Source organism: Camellia sinensis, chromosome 8 (assembly GCF_055761805.1).
Source record: "Camellia sinensis isolate YWXY chromosome 8, ASM5576180v1, whole genome shotgun sequence".
NCBI lineage: Eukaryota > Viridiplantae > Streptophyta > Magnoliopsida > Ericales > Theaceae > Camellia > Camellia sinensis.
In genome coordinates this window covers 191,015,128-191,030,995 of record NC_138968.1, presented here as the reverse complement: position 1 = coordinate 191,030,995, position 15,868 = coordinate 191,015,128, and the positions used below count along the sequence as shown (strand labels likewise).

Genomic DNA, 15,868 nt, shown 5'->3' with positions numbered 1-15,868 from the left:
CAAATTAGAACAATGGGCCTAATCCAAAATAAGAGGGTCATAGCTATAAATCAAGGCCACGAATTCTACAAAACGAAGGCCCATCACTTTAAGGAGAATTATGTCCTAATAATTATCTGCACACACCTATACACTTGCGGATTTATTCTATTTTTTGAATAATCTGTCTACTTCTTAGTAGAGTTGTTAAAATTTATATTAGTATTTTTTAAATAGAATAAAATAAATTTTAATAAAAAATTTAAAAACACTAATCATGAATTTAAAATAAAATAATCTTACTTTTCTTGAATAAAAAGGCAAAAAAATAATAAAATTTTTTTAAAAAAAATCGCAGAGGATGGCGACGACCATGCGATGCGAGACAACATGCAAAACTCGAACACGTGTCACTACACGTCATGGAAAAAGTGCCACGCGTCAGACTAACTTGCGTACACTTAGGACTGCCCGATTCTCTTCTTCATTTTCCCGGGCAATGCAACAAACAAACAAACAAACGAACACACCTCTCTCTCTCTCTCTCTCTCTCTCTCTCTCTTATTAGTTGCGGATGTGAAGTAATGGCGTATTTTGAATCAGTAATGAACCTTGGGGGTGATGGGCATGGCAAGGTAGTTCCGATAACGGTGTTCGTAGCAGTTCTGTGTCTGTGTTTGGTGATTGGTCACTTGTTCGAAGAAAATCGATGGGTTAACGAATCCATTACTGCTATTTTCATCGTAATTTTTTTTTTCCTTTCTCTTTACATAGTACGTACTTACCTTCCATATATGGATTGATTGTTGAACCTCAATTGCGAATTGAACATTCTAGATTTTAATTGACATTTCATTATGAAATACGTTATAATGTGTTTGAAATGCTGCTGGGGATTTGACGGAATTGAATTGCCATTTCGAAATGGAATTTGATGTGTTTGGAATGAACGGAATTTAAAGTGGGGTTTGAAAGGGGGAAAAAAACTCTTCGAAAATGGTTGGATTTCATGGGGATTGTGTCTGGCACTAAAAGCTAGTGTTTGGTTCACCAGATTGGAGTGGAATGGATTCCATCAAAATGTCGTCTTTATTCCCATGTTTGGTTGATTGAGTAGAAAAATAATCAAAGACACATTGTAAATGAAATCATTATTCACCATTGTAAGCTGACCATTCCATTCCATTCCATCTTATTTCAGCGAACGAAATATAGCATAATAGTTTGGTACTTCTAAAGGCAAATTGTCGGTCGTATCTTTTTAATTTGAAAAGGTAAAAGTGAGAGCTGTGTCACTTGGGATTAGAATTCAATATGGCGTTTCAGGAGGCATAAGTTGAATATGTGCAATTTTGCAAGCAGAGACATGAATGTTTCTTGTCTTCATAGTATATTTTGATCAATCGTTTGTATGAGAAATCACGTCTTTGTCATGTTAGTGAAATCCTGATAGTATAGGAATTACAAAGTACCACGACTAAAGAAGATAATGATTTACACCAATCCTCATTGTGCTTTGTTGGCTTCTAATTACATTTGCAAACCCAAGTTAGGGATCCAAAGGTTGAGAGACAGAGAGACCACAATAAGTCATCACACCAACTCAACATGGGCTAATAGATTCGGTCATGCTATTACTATGGCTCTGATTTTTTTATTTTTTATTTTTTCCTCTGTTTCTGTTACAAGGTTTGCACTAATTTTGTTACTTTTTTCCCTTTCTTTCTGCCGTAATTCTATTTGAATTATTTTAAATTTATAAATCAGGGATGCATTACTGGAGTAATAATCTTGTTAATAAGCAAGGGGAAAAGTTCTCACATCCTAAGATTCGATGAAGAACTGTTCTTCATATATCTCCTTCCGCCTATAATATTTAATGCTGGGTAAGGGTAGCTTCCATATGAATTGTACTCTTGAACTAGTTCAAATCAAAATGGCTGTGTTAATGTATCAGTGGGTGACTTTTCTAGCTCTTTCAACAGATTTCAGGTCAAGAAGAAACAGTTCTTCCAAAACTTCTTAACCATCCTGCTGTTTGGAGTTGTTGGTGTTTTCATATCAGCACTCATTATCACAGCTGGTGATATATTTATCTGTCATACATTATTTTTCATATTTATTCCAGATGTAATTTCCTTCTCGATAAGTTTCTTGTGTGCTTTCACACACTAATTTCATCTAAGTGGTCTCTAATTTACTGAATGTTACTATTATTTAGGCAGCTGGTGGATGTTCCCTAAGATTGGGTTTGTTGGGTTGACTCCTCGTGACTATCTCGGTTTGATCCTTATCCATCTTGCCTTCCTTAGGTGTTGGCTTAACATGCCATGATAATGTACTAACATTTCTTTTATCATATAACTCATTGGCTCAACCTTATTTCTTACCAATTTGATTCAGCAATAGGAACGATATTTTCCTCAACAGATACAGTGTGCACACTGCAGGTTGGTTAGCACTGTATATTTGAGTTCACTGCTTCAGTTTCATGAATTATGGCCAATTATTTTCATGGATTTCCTAACTATCTTGAATTTTCACGCAGGTTCTACATCAAGATGAGTCTCCTTTGCTGTACAGTCTAGTGTTTGGGGAAGGAGTAGTGAATGATGCAACATCAGTTGTTCTCTTTAATGCAGTTGGAAAGATCGATGTCAATAGACTTGATGGCTGGGCAGCTGCTCATGTCCTTGTAGATTTCTTGTACCTATTCTCCACAAGCACTGTTCTTGGAGTTGCTGTAAGTTTAGATTCTTACAACATTGCACAATATGTTATGTTCATAAAGCTTGAAACTGACACCTTAATCCTGGTTTGATTGATACATTTGATGTTGCGTTCCTAATTAGCATGCTAGGTATCTTACTATATCCTATGTGATATTTTACCTTTCTTGTGCCCTATTTTACTCTCTTCCTGATGATCTGTGTGATTCTGCCTTGTGAAGCTAATTTTGCTAGAAACACATCTCAAATTTCACTCTTATCATTACACCTAAGATGGATTTCTGTTGGTAATGGTTACTAACTGAGTTTTAAACTAAGTGATAATCATATGCCATAGAGGCTTAAAATTGGATTTCAAATGCACTATGAGGTATAGGGAATCATTTTAGTTGGGTTTGATTCAACTAAAACATTTTGTGAATTAACAGAATCAGAGTAGAGAGGGATGGGTTTATATATGATTAAGAAGAAAAGAGGAAGTTATCCACTTCTGTCATGATTCAGGGACTTGCTTACATACTTTGTGTGCATGTCAGCACGTGTGTAGATTAGTCAGATTTGATAACATTACTACTGAGCACCCAACTGATGTATGTGCTACTGGTGATTGTGATACCATACCATGCTTTATAACTCAAATGCAACCAAAAAAATTTGTCTTATTCGCTTCTTTTCTTCTTTTTTTTGGCAGACTGGGCTTTCAACAGCATACATTCTCAAAGGCTTGTATTTTGGGAAGTAAGCATTGTAACCTACATGAAAATTGATGAGAGCTAGATGGTAGTTGGTTTCAAAATCTTTTTCTTTGTTTGTCTGCAGACATTCAAGTGTTCGTGAAATTGCTTTAATGACGTTAATGGCATATCTATCCTACATGTTGGCTGAGGTAATGATGATTGTCCATTTTATTAACAAACTGGTATTTGTGATCAGCAGGTGAAGCCAGTAATGTTTTAATTTTCAGATTACATACTTGTAGGAACCATATGCTTTTTCCCAGTGAGACAAAAGAGTATAAGTAACAAACCTAAATTCGTGTTACAGTACACAAAGGCACCACTTGTTTTTTCAGATCGAATACGAGTAGGAACTAAATGCTTTTTCCACTAGGGAAAAGGAGTGGAAGGAAAAGAGACAGGACAGAGTAAGTTTTCTTAGGAAGTGGAAGGAAGACATCAGTTCTTCGACTTCGTCTTCGTCGGTTGCTGGAATTGTGACATCAGTCGCACCTGTCAGAGTCACGACCTACATCGTGACATCTTTCTCTCTCTCTCTCTCGTTCTGAGTCTGGTGGACCTGGGTGTTTTTCTTTGGCTGACCACTGTTCTCTTTTATTCTTGTTTGGACCAAACAAGTTTCTTGATATTACATAGTTGCCCCATTAGCTTTTAGTTTATTACAGTTCTCTATTGTTTTTTTTTTTTATTATTCATTATGATGATGACGGGTTCAGCTTCCATAGAGCCCAAAAATGGGCTCCTTGCTTCAGATGAGTGTACCTTCTGCCATCAGAGGGGCCATTAGAAGTATCACTGTCCCAAGAAGGGATTGGGATGTCTGTTTGGCTCGTATTCTCGGCAGTCTCAGACCCAGTTTTGCCCTTCTTCTCCGAGTATTTTTCAGGCTTCCGCCGGTTCTACTACATCTACTCCAGCTCCTGATCCTGACTTAGCTTCCTTGAGTGCTCAGATTAGTCAACTTCAGCATACACTGTCTACCTCCCAGCCATCTTCGTCTGCCTCCATTGTTTCCTCTCTTCATTCAAGTTTGCTTAGGTCTTCTTCAGGTATCTCTTCGTCTGTCTGGCTTTTTGACTCTGGTGCCTCTCATTATATGCCTCCCCATCTCTCCTTACTTCAGAATTGTACTCCCTCCCTTCCTATTACTGTCAATGCTACTAATGGGTCTGGTATGTCAGTTATATCTATTGGGTTTGTCTTACCGTCTACTATGTCTGCAGTCTCTATTTTATTTGTCTTATATGTTCCTCAGTTATCTGTCAGTTTATTATCTATTAGTCAACTTGATGCCTCTGGTTTTGATGTTATCTTTTCTTCTTTTATCTGTTATGTGCAGGATCGGATGTCCAAGCAACAGATTGGGACTGGCCGTAGAGTTGGAGACCTTTATGTAGTGGAGAGCTTGTATCTGCCTATGACTATCTCACCGACTGCCTTTTTTTCTTTTCAGTTAGATTCTCTGTCAAGTCCTTTCTATTTGTGGCATTCCAAATTAGGGCATTTGTCTACTGACCGCTTACGGTCTTTAGCTCAGTCAGGTATATTGGGTAAAGTTTCTCCTAGTCAACTTACCGAGTGTCGGGGTGTAAACTTGTCAAAATGACAGCCTTACCTTTCCTTAAAAGTACTTCGATATCTACTACACCGTTTTCTTTAGTTCATATTGATGTCTAAGGCCCTTCTCCTATTCTCACCAAAGGGGGTTCTGCATACTATGTGTCATTGTTGATGACTGCACCCGTTATACTTGGGTTTATCTTATGACTCATAAATCTGATTTCTATCAGATATACCGTACCTTTCAGTCTATGGTTACTACTCAGTTTGGGTCTACAATTAAAGTGTTACAATCTGACTTGGGTGGGGAATATTTTAAAAATGAGTTCTGTGAGTATTTGGCCAATTTAGGTACCATTCACCAAACTTTCTGTACAGATACACCTGCCAAAAATGGTTGAGCCGAGCGTAACCACCATCATCTCCTTGAGACATCTAGGTTTCTTCTTTTCTCTGCCTCAGTTCCGGCTCCATTCTGGGGAGAGGCAGTTCTTACTACTGCTTTTCTTCTCAACCGCATGCCTACTTCCTTTCTTTCTGGTCGGTCTTCTTATGAGGCTTTGTTCTCCCAAATTGCTAACTACTTCTTTCTTCGTGTGTTTGGGTCTGCCTGTTTTGTCTTTCTTCCTTGCAAAGATAGGACCAAACTTAGTGCCCGGTCTGTTCTCTGTGTCTTTTTGGGTAATAGTCCTACTAAGAAAGGCTATCGGTGTTACGACCATGTTTCTCATCGTCTTTATGTCTCCCGTCATGTTTCTTTTCTCGAACGTCTATCTTACTTTCATCTTCCTCCTCTCATTGCCCCAGTTTCCAAAGAGGATTTGGTTTATATTGATCCGTTTCCTTCTGAGGTTTCGTCTGACGAGTACATCTCCACAGTTCCTCCTAAGCTTATTCCATCTTCTCCTCCTACTTCACCTTTGGCTACTACTCCTCCTTCGGTTTATTCTCCTCCTCCGTTGTTAGTTTATTCTCGTCGCAAGGCTCCTTCTCCACCAGTTGTCTCTACCCCTGCTGCTGATCCTCCTGCTTCTGAAGACTTTGATCCTATTGCACACCGATATCCTACTCGAGCACGTCATCCTCCAAACAGGTTGGGTTGGTCTAATACATGTTTTTCTGCTTCCTATTGTACTTTTTTGTCTGCTATTCACTCTTTTTCAGAACCTCAATCTTACAAGGAAGCCTGTCAGGATCCTCATTGGGTTCAAGTTATGGAGGATGAGTTGTCTGCTTTACAGAAAACTAGTACTTGGGAGTTGATTCCTTTGCCTACTGGTAAGAATCTAGTTGCTTGCAAATGCGTTTACAAAGTCAAGACTTATTCTGATGGTTCTCTTGAGCGCTACAAAGCTCGTCTGGTTGCCAAAGGTTTCTCATAGGAGTATGGTATTGATTATGAGGAGACCTTTACTCCTGTTGCCAAGATGACTACTGTCTGTACTTTGATCTCTATCGCTACTGTTCGTTCTTGGCCTCTTTATCAGATAGATGTTAAGAATGCTTTTCTTAATAGCCATCTCACTGAGGAAGTTTACATGCGTCCTCCTCCTGGCCTTCACCATTCCTTTGGACAGGTTTATCGCCTTCGGCGTACTCTGTATGGTTTGAAACAATTTCCTCGTGCTTGGTATGATCGCTTTCAAACTGCTGTTACTGAGCTTGGGTTTCATCCATGTGCCCAGGACTCTGCTTTATTTCTTCTCCATACCTCTGCTGGATTTGTTGCGTTATTACTGTATGTAGATGATATGATCATTACCGGTTCTAACTCTTCTGCTATATCTGAGGTCAAGCAGCGTCTTTTCCGCACCTTTAAAATAAAGGATCTACGCCCATTGCGGTATTTTCTTGGTATTGAGGTAGTTTCTTCTCCCAAGAGCTACTTTCTCTCTCAGGCCAAGTATGCCAATGAGGTTATTCACCGTGCCGGTCTTACTAACACTAAGATTTCTGATACCCCTATTGAGCTTAATGTAAAGCTCAACACTACTGATAGGGTTCTTCTGGATGATCGTACTCTATATCGAGAGCTCGTGGGTTGCTTAGTCTATCTGACGGTTATTCGTCCTGATCTTGCCTATGCTGTTCATGTGGTTAGCCAGTTTGTCTCTACTCCTTGCTCCACACATTGGGCTGCCTTGGTTCAGATTCTTCGCTATCTCCGAGGTACTATCTTTTAGGGTTTACTATTATCCTCTACTTCCTTTCTGGATTTGATGGCCTATGCTGATTCTGATTGGGCTGGTGATGTTACTGATCGCAAGTCCACGTCTGGTTTCTGTATGTTTCTTGGCGATTCCTTTATCTCTTGGAAAAGCAAGAAACAAACTGTTGTTGCTCGCTCTACTGCCAAAGCTGAGTATCGTGCTATGGCTCATGCTACTGTTGAAGTTGTCTAGCTTCATTGTCTTCTTTCTGACTTGGGCATCTCTCAGTCTTCCCCGATCTCCTTCTATTGTGACAACCATAGTACTATTCAGATTGCATAAAACACTGTCTTTCATGAGCGGACCAAGCATATTGAGATTGATTGTCACTTTGTTCGTCAGCATTTGCAGTCCGGCTCTATCTCGCTTCTTTTCGTCTATTCGGCTCTGCAGTTTGTTGACTTTTTACCAAGACTCACACCACTGCTCGGTTTTAGTTTCTTCTTGACAAACTCTTAGCTTCTGCCCAAACACCTTGAGTTTGAGCGGGGGCGTGAGAATAATATTAGTATATATATTATGTGAATATTGTTTCCTATGTAGTTGTTTCCTATTTGGGATTGGTTTAGGTTTATTCTTGTTGTTTCCTATTTAGGATTGGTTTAGGTTTATTCTTGTTTCCTATTTAGGATTAGTGTTCTATATCTATTAGAATTCTATATCAGTGATGTATTCGTTTAGGATTAGGATTTAATGTTCTATATAAGTGATGTATTTTTTGTTCAGTAAATACAATTGAATATACAGAAATTCTTCAGAATTCTTACAATGATAGGCTTAATTACTTCAACATTTGCACAAACTGTCACGTTCTCAAAATAAGCCCATAATCATACATTCATGATACAAGAAAGAGATATCATATTCCCAACATCAGAATATTTTTACCAGAGATATTACATGTTGATAACAAAAGTAAATGCCCTATAGGCTTACAATTTTCCAAGTCAACACTTGGGTTCAACAAAAATGGAGTTCTAACTCTTTACACAAAATAAGCCATTGGCTTGACATACATGTAATACACAAAATAATTACAAAAGTAAGCCTTCAGCTTCTACAACCTCTCAAGCTACATCGTTGGAGGTGGCATATCACCTGCACTTGAAAATGATGTCTCATATAGGGTGAGCCAACGCCCAGTAGAGATATGTTAAACATAATATGAGCAATAACTAAAACATTAGCATTTAATAAATGTTTAACTCATATAAACCAACTTATAACATATTCCAGTTCCATGACAAATATGTCCATGTTTCATTCCACTTTCCTTTACTAAACCAATTCAATTCATAAACATGGCTCAGAACCTGGCCAAACAATTCAATTCATAATCATAGCTCAGAACCTGGCCAAACAATTCATTGATGAGACTATAACTCATATTAAAACACTTCCATACTTCACAATTCACATGAGACTACAACTCATATTAAAACACTTCTAATACTTCAATTAATACACATATTTGCTGTATTAATGGAGTCCATCCACCAACTTATAACATATTCCAGTTCCATGACAAATATGTCCATGTTTCATTCCACTTGCCTTTACTTAACCAATTCAATTCATAAACATGGCTCAGAACCTGGCCAAACAATTCAATTCATAATCATAGCTCAGAACCTGGCCAAACAATTCATTGATGAGACTATAACTCATATTAAAACACTTCCATACTTCACAATTCACATGAGACTACAACTCATATTAAAACACTTCTAATACTTCAATTAATACACATATTTGCTGTATTAATGGAGTCCATCCCCTATCTCCTCTCAAACCATGGAGTACATCCCCTATCTCCTCCCAAACAATATACATATAATGTATTTAAACACTTATCATAAACAATGATCAAGCAAAGCACATATTCAATATGTTATTCCATCCGTCATATTCAATGACATATCTAATTGATTAGTTTTAATTCACCTAATTATCATGCAGTGTCTACAACAATCAAGACTATCCTTCACCGATAGCCCAAAGTAATTATTTCTAAACAGATAATAAATGCGTCAACAGATAAATTATCAACAATTTTAAAGGGTGAGTGATTAATCAATCCAACTCCACCATTTATTCTCATAACTTCTCAATTCCATTATTTCTAAACCAATTTCATTATCTCATAATAAATGTCGTTAATTTCACAAATGACCCAATTAATCCCAACTAAGGTATTTTCCCATTTTTCTCAATATTGACCCAAAGGTCCAAATATCATCAATAGCACCAAGGATCTTCTAGATTGTTTTTTTCCTAAAGTTTTCTAAAGTAGTGTATTGTGTGGTTGAGATTTAATGCTAAAAAATTAATGTGACTTGTCATTAAATCTCAACAACTTCATTTTAAGGCTCAAATACACATATTTAGTTCAATGGAACAAAAACCCCTCTTTACACATTTTAAGGTTTGAAACCCTAACTCCCAAACTTTCCTAACTACAACATTAAATCAAAATGACTACAAGTTTATGTCAAAGACCATAATATGAGTAGTTATCCTTACCTCAAAGTTTGAAGCCCAAAGGGAAAGATGAAGAAACCCAAAGATGCTCCAAATCAACACTTTTTCGGATCCAAAGATAGCCCAAGCCAAACTCTACCTTTTATACAAAGGAACCAAGGTAGAAACACTCTAGAACTAGATGGATTCTTAGAGAGAGAGAGAGAGAGAGAGAGAGAGAGTGTAGAGAGAAAGGCTGCCGAAATTAGGGTTTTGAAAAGTTAGAGAGAGAGAAAATTGAAAAAGTGATTTAAAATGACCCAGCTGCGATCTGATATACGTATGACCCGCTCGAATGGAGATTAGGACGCTCGAGCGTAAGACACAAAAGCTTCACCCGCTCAAGCGCAAAAATACCCGCTCGAGCGCCAAGGCACAACATCAAAGCACTACCCGCTCGAGTGCAAAGGGACCCACTCGAGCGTAGATTACACTCCTCCAGTACTTTTACAGACTTCGAATACTCGCTCGAGCGTCAGATACCCGCTCGAGCACGACCCGCTCGAGCGTAAGGAAATCCGCTCGAGCGTGAAAAACACCCCTGCAGTATTTTTACAAACGCACAAAATGCTGAAAGGATGCAAACTCCGCTCGAGCGCAAAGGGACCCGTTCGAGCGGATCATCAAAAATTTAGGCAACAACATTAGAGACCAAAACTCAACCAACCTGTTCGAAACACGCCCAAGACATTTCTAAACTCAAAATCAAAGAGTTAAAGGACGGAAATACAACACATGCAACAACAGAGATCCACGGAACCGAGTCCGGAATACAAAACCAATGGAGGAAAAACCCGGATCGCTATACAAACAGCCAAAGAAAACTTTTTCCGAGCATTGGAGCTATGCCGGCCTTCACAAGGAGTAAACGTAGTGGGAGAGCCCTAATTTGGGCATTGTCTTTTCTTATCAAATTTTGCTTGCGGACTTTGTTGGTTTCTTGCAAAGTTGTCTTTGAATTATAGATGCTTAAGCCAATACATGCAGTTTATTGATTCAATTTTTTTATTGCTCTCTTCAGCTGTTACAGCTCAGTGGAATTCTCACTGTCTTCTTTTGTGGGATTCTAATGTCTCATTATGCATGGCACAATGTGACTGAGAGTTCAAGAATTACATCCAGGCACGTATGAATTGATTATGCAGTAATGTAGTTATTTTCCATGACATGTTTTTCACACCTGTTAGGATTGATTCAGTATTGTTTGGAGATCTAAGATGTCCTACCCTTTCTGCCTATTTACATTTTTTGCAGAAAGTAAACAAATGAACTTATGAACAAACAAATTATAATCAGGTAGAGATGGTTTCATCACTTCTCTAACCTTGTGATGCAGGCATGCATTTGCCACAATGTCTTTTATTGCAGAAACTTTCATATTTCTTTATGTGGGAATGGATGCTCTAGACATTGAAAAATGGAGGACGAGCAAGTTGAGGTAACAATTGACACAAGTTTGTCCATTAATGTCTCATAAATTTCTACCTCATGAACTTATTATCACACAATTGGTATTTGCATGTTGTTTTTTCAAAAAATACATCGTATCCACCACTTCCATTTCCATATAGCTAGCTGATTAGTACTCAAGCAGACAAGCCATCATATTTTTGTCTACCCTTTTTCTTTCCCTTTAGTTTGAGCAAAAGCAAGCAATTATCAGCAGATGACTTGAAGATCCTCTCTGTTAATAAACTAAATGAAAAGCTAATTCTTGAAGATTACAAAATTCTATTCCTTACTAAATAGTCATCCTTTCCTGAAATAGTTTTCATCACATGAAGACTACACTTGGTCCAGGACCAAGCACAAGGACTATGACTTCTATTGACCACAAGAATTATTAAGGTTTCACATCCTTCTTCCTTTTTTAAAACAAATAAACAAACGCTGTTGTTAGCAACCCCAAACTGCTTGGGACCATTGTTCACCAAGAAAAATTAATTGTCCTCTTTGAGGTACTCTGTTTTGCAATCAGAAGTACGACCGAGAACCTTTTCTTTTTCCCCGTCAAATAATTATTTCTCTCAAATATCACCAGCTGAGATTAATTTATTGATGCTGCTGGTATGATTGATAAAAATATTGCGTATGGACCTTCTGAACATGGACTCTTTTGAATTTTTTTGAAATGCTCGCAAGCCTGCTGCTTAGGGATTCTTCTCAATCCGACATCTGAGCAAATTCTAACTGCTCTCAGGATTTCTAAGTACGCTTGAGACACAAGCACAAAACTATGTGTGCACATAGGGAGGATGATATGTGTAAAATCAATAGAACCCTCTCTCCTTTACACAAAATTTACCAGATTATGAGTCCTCTATAACTAAACAAAGAACACTCTTCTGCACCCTTTTCCTGGTTGCAGTTTTGGGACTTCATTGGGCATATATGCTTCTACAATCTTTCTCATTTGCCTTGGGCGTGCGGCTTTTGTGTTTCCTCTCTCTGCTTTTTCCAATTACATGAACCGAAATGCTGACAGATCATCATCAATCACGTTCAAACACCAGGTGAATATTATAATCTCTGTATTTTGACCACATACAAAGAAAATTTCTGACATACTTTCGATGACCTGCTGTTTTACATAGATAGTAATATGGTGGGCTGGGCTGATGAGAGGGGCTGTCTCTATTGCTTTGGCATTCAAACAGGTGTGCTTTCCCCCACCCCCCCCCCCCCCCCCCCCCCCCTCCTCTCCCAAACTGCTTTGATGATTTTTAGACGGCCCGGTAGGAAATTATGAATGGTTACTGCAATAGATTCTCTTTAAATAGTAAGGTAAAAAATTCTTTATTGTTTCATGCAGTTCACATACTCTGGTGTTACATGGGACCCGCTTAATGCAACAATGGTTACCACCACGATTATTGTTGTTCTCTTCAGCACAATCGTGAGTTAATATAGTTATATGCTCTTCACTACTACTGTTAATCAACTCCTAGATAGTTGTAAGTGTGACCTATAAAGTTTTTATTCTTTTCTTGTTATCATGTTGGTCTCTGTTATCAGAATCTTACGATTCGCGATTCGATTCACGATTCGATTCACAATTTTTGCAAAATCGATACGAATCTATAGGTGAATCTCTCTTTTATCAAAATCTTACGATTCGCGATTCGATTCACGATTCAATTCAAATTTTTTGCAAAATTGATACGAATCTATGGGTGAATCTATTTTGGAAGTAAATCTCTAGTGAATCGCACGATTCACAATCGATTTACGATTCAATTCACTTTTTATGATTCATGTAATTTTTTAAATTATTGTGTCCGGCATATTTTCGACTATTTTTTTCTTCATGTTTTTAGTGAGAATGAATGACATAATACAACTTTTAATAGCGTTTAATACCAAAATAACCAACATGTATACATAATTTGTTGTTATTTTAGTGATCATGAAGTTTTTAATAGAATCCAGATTCAGTCAGACCCAACATATTTTTAACCTTTCTTCTCATTTTTTTTCCCTTTAAAAAATCATAATATATCTTCTAAAGATGTTTAAGATTAAAGTTACACTATGAATTAGCTATTGTTATTTTATTAAATTGAATATTACATATGTGAGGTCTGTTATAACTTTGAAAATGTTTTAGGCTTTAAAATAAAATATTCTAAATAATTCTTTCTTATTATTTGCTCACTGTTACTTAGAAAAGTATGTATGCTTATTGTCCAAATATCAATATCGTTATTAATTATTGTTATTTTGAAAATTGATAATTTGTGTATTTGGTTATTAACTTTATTAAGAATGGTTGATAAGAAATATCTAAAAAAAAAAAAAAGTAAGATAGTGATCTTGTTAAGCAGATATTGATAGCGCCATTTGAATTTTAAATAATAGCGCTATCTGATTAATCGTATATCTTATTAACCCGATTGATCTTTGGGGTTTCATCATGTGTGGTGTCCTTGATGTAGGCTCTACATGTGTCATCTTTCGTACCGTTTTATTATCATGTTGATCTTTTTTTGGGAAGTGATTACTTACAACCTTCCCATCATAGGCTCTATACGTGTCATAAATTTAGTTGAAATTTATTTGCCAACAGATCTTACATAAGAATCTTTGTTAACTACTTACCTGTTAAATTGCATGATTATCACTCAAAATAACATTTTCATTGATTTAAGTCTAAATATTTCATATTCATAAGATATATTTAATATCTAAATGTGTAAATATATATTTTTACGTAATTTTAAAAAAGTGACCAAATCTTTACGATTCACGATTCGATTTGATTCGATTCGATTCGCGATTCGGTACAAAGTCATTTCGATTCACGATACGAATCTCGATTTGACAACTATGATGTTGGTACAAATGCGCTTGAAATCGTAAACTATTCCAAAGTTACACTTTAGAAACATGTACATTCCATAAACCTTGTCTTCCAATGGTGGAGTTTTGAGAATAAAACAATTCCCATTGCAGGTTTTTGGTTTCCTCACAAAGCCACTCATAAACTATTTGCTTCCCCATTGTTCCCATAGCCAGGAACCAAGGTCCCCCAAAGAGGATCTGACCCTTCCTTTTGTTTCCTTCGAAGAATCTACCGCAACCAATATTATCCGTGCAAAGGATAGTTTGTCAATGCTAATGGAAAGACCTGTGTTCACCATTCATTACTACTGGAGGATGTTTGATGATAATTACATGCGACCAATATTTGGCAGGCCGCGTGCTGACCAGTCTTATGTTGTGTGATCAACTCCAGGAAAACAAGGTTGAACAGTACTGCAAATTATCTCGGGTCAAATCACAGTAAACTATGTAACTCTTGATGTTGGTAACAATAAGGTTAACTCAAAATGTGTTGCGTCTAGATTATATGTAACTCTGATGTTGGGAATGGCTCGGTTGGTTAATTTAATTTAAATGTGACGCGGATACTCTGATGTAACTCTGGTGTTATGTGGCTTCTTCTAGCTGTTGACAAAACTGCCAACTCATCCAGCTGCAGTTGGAGGCAGCAGGGTGTAGTATTGCTTAGTTGAGATGTCGTGTTAAATTTTTGTAAATTTTAGAGGTAAAAAGCTGAACGCAGATCAGATTGTCCCCAGCTCTTTTCTTGTAGTAAATTTGCTTATCGTTGTTGGCTGTGAAATTGCAATTGAGAAGTGAAATCATCTTCTATAGAAGAATAGAATGCTTTTACTGAATGCTCCTCAAGTTAAATGTGTTCGTTTTTACAAACAGAACACCAAAGCACCAATAGGAAACAACTGGAGTTGAGTTTTTTGAGGCTGTGTCATTTAAATGCCTCTCTCAAATTGACTTATCTGAATCAAATTCAAAGTTTAAATATACATCACGGTTCTATTGGTTTCAACAAAAAAAACAATCTTTTGCGTTTTTCTAGTGTCTTGTACTAAAAACAAAAGTCAATGGCTTGATTTGATTTGATTTTCAAAAACAAAGATTTTTTTTAAGAAAAAACTAAAAATAAATTTAGTGAAAGAAAAAAAAAAAAAAATTGCTTGTCATTTTTAAACAATTTATCTTACAGGGTCTAACATAATTTTTAAAAATTTTAGATTATATTTTTTATATTTGTTTTCACCAAACTAATTTTTAATTTTTCAAAAAAAAAATTCTGAATTTTTTTTCTAAAACATAAACCAAACATGGCCAATATATTTTTTTGGGGTTAATGGAAAATAAATTTATTCTAACAAAAAATATTTTTTACTTTCAATGATGAAAAGCATTTTCAAACTAAAATCTTACCAATATAACTATAATACTGCGCCCCCCCCCCCCCCAAACCGAGAAAATCCACGAAAATTAAGACGAGAACAAACTGCCAACCAACTGTCATAAATCATGTGTCTCCCTCCCAAAACCGAGAAAATCCAGGAAAATTAAGACGAGAACAAACTGCCAACCAACTGTCATAAATCATGTGTAAAATGCTAGTGCATATTATACCAAGATATAAAAGAATTTCTACAGAGATATTAATGTGGGTGATAGCTTAGGTAAACACCATCCAAATTTGGGAAGCTAGGTTGGGTTAAGTTTGGAACTATTTTAATCACAAAAAGACAAAATAAATTTTTTAATCTAATAAAAAAAAACATCATATCAAACCCATAATATTACATTCTTTTTC

The 15,868-nt window shown here is 36.7% G+C and overlaps 1 protein-coding gene across 2 annotated transcripts; it reads left to right on the top strand.

Moving 5' to 3' along the window:
* The first annotated feature begins 512 nt into the window (after nt 1–512).
* NHX3 (Na+/H+ (sodium hydrogen) exchanger 3) lies at nt 513–14,819 on the top strand. 2 transcript variants are annotated; one of them, XM_028209915.2, is made up of 14 exons: nt 513–722; nt 1,747–1,865; nt 1,965–2,062; nt 2,201–2,260; nt 2,383–2,429; nt 2,528–2,722; nt 3,400–3,446; nt 3,528–3,594; nt 10,757–10,857; nt 11,072–11,173; nt 12,104–12,248; nt 12,330–12,392; nt 12,548–12,631; nt 14,188–14,819. In XM_028209915.2, the coding sequence occupies exons 1-14, from the start codon at nt 564–566 to the stop codon at nt 14,458–14,460; spliced, it is 1,560 nt and encodes a 519-aa protein (XP_028065716.2). In that variant the 5' UTR covers nt 513–563; the 3' UTR covers nt 14,461–14,819. The 2 variants fall into 2 exon arrangements, with proteins under 2 accessions (XP_028065716.2, XP_028065718.2); XM_028209917.2 differs by having other exon boundaries at nt 12,548–12,689.
* The last annotated feature ends 1,049 nt before the right edge of the window (nt 14,820–15,868 follow it).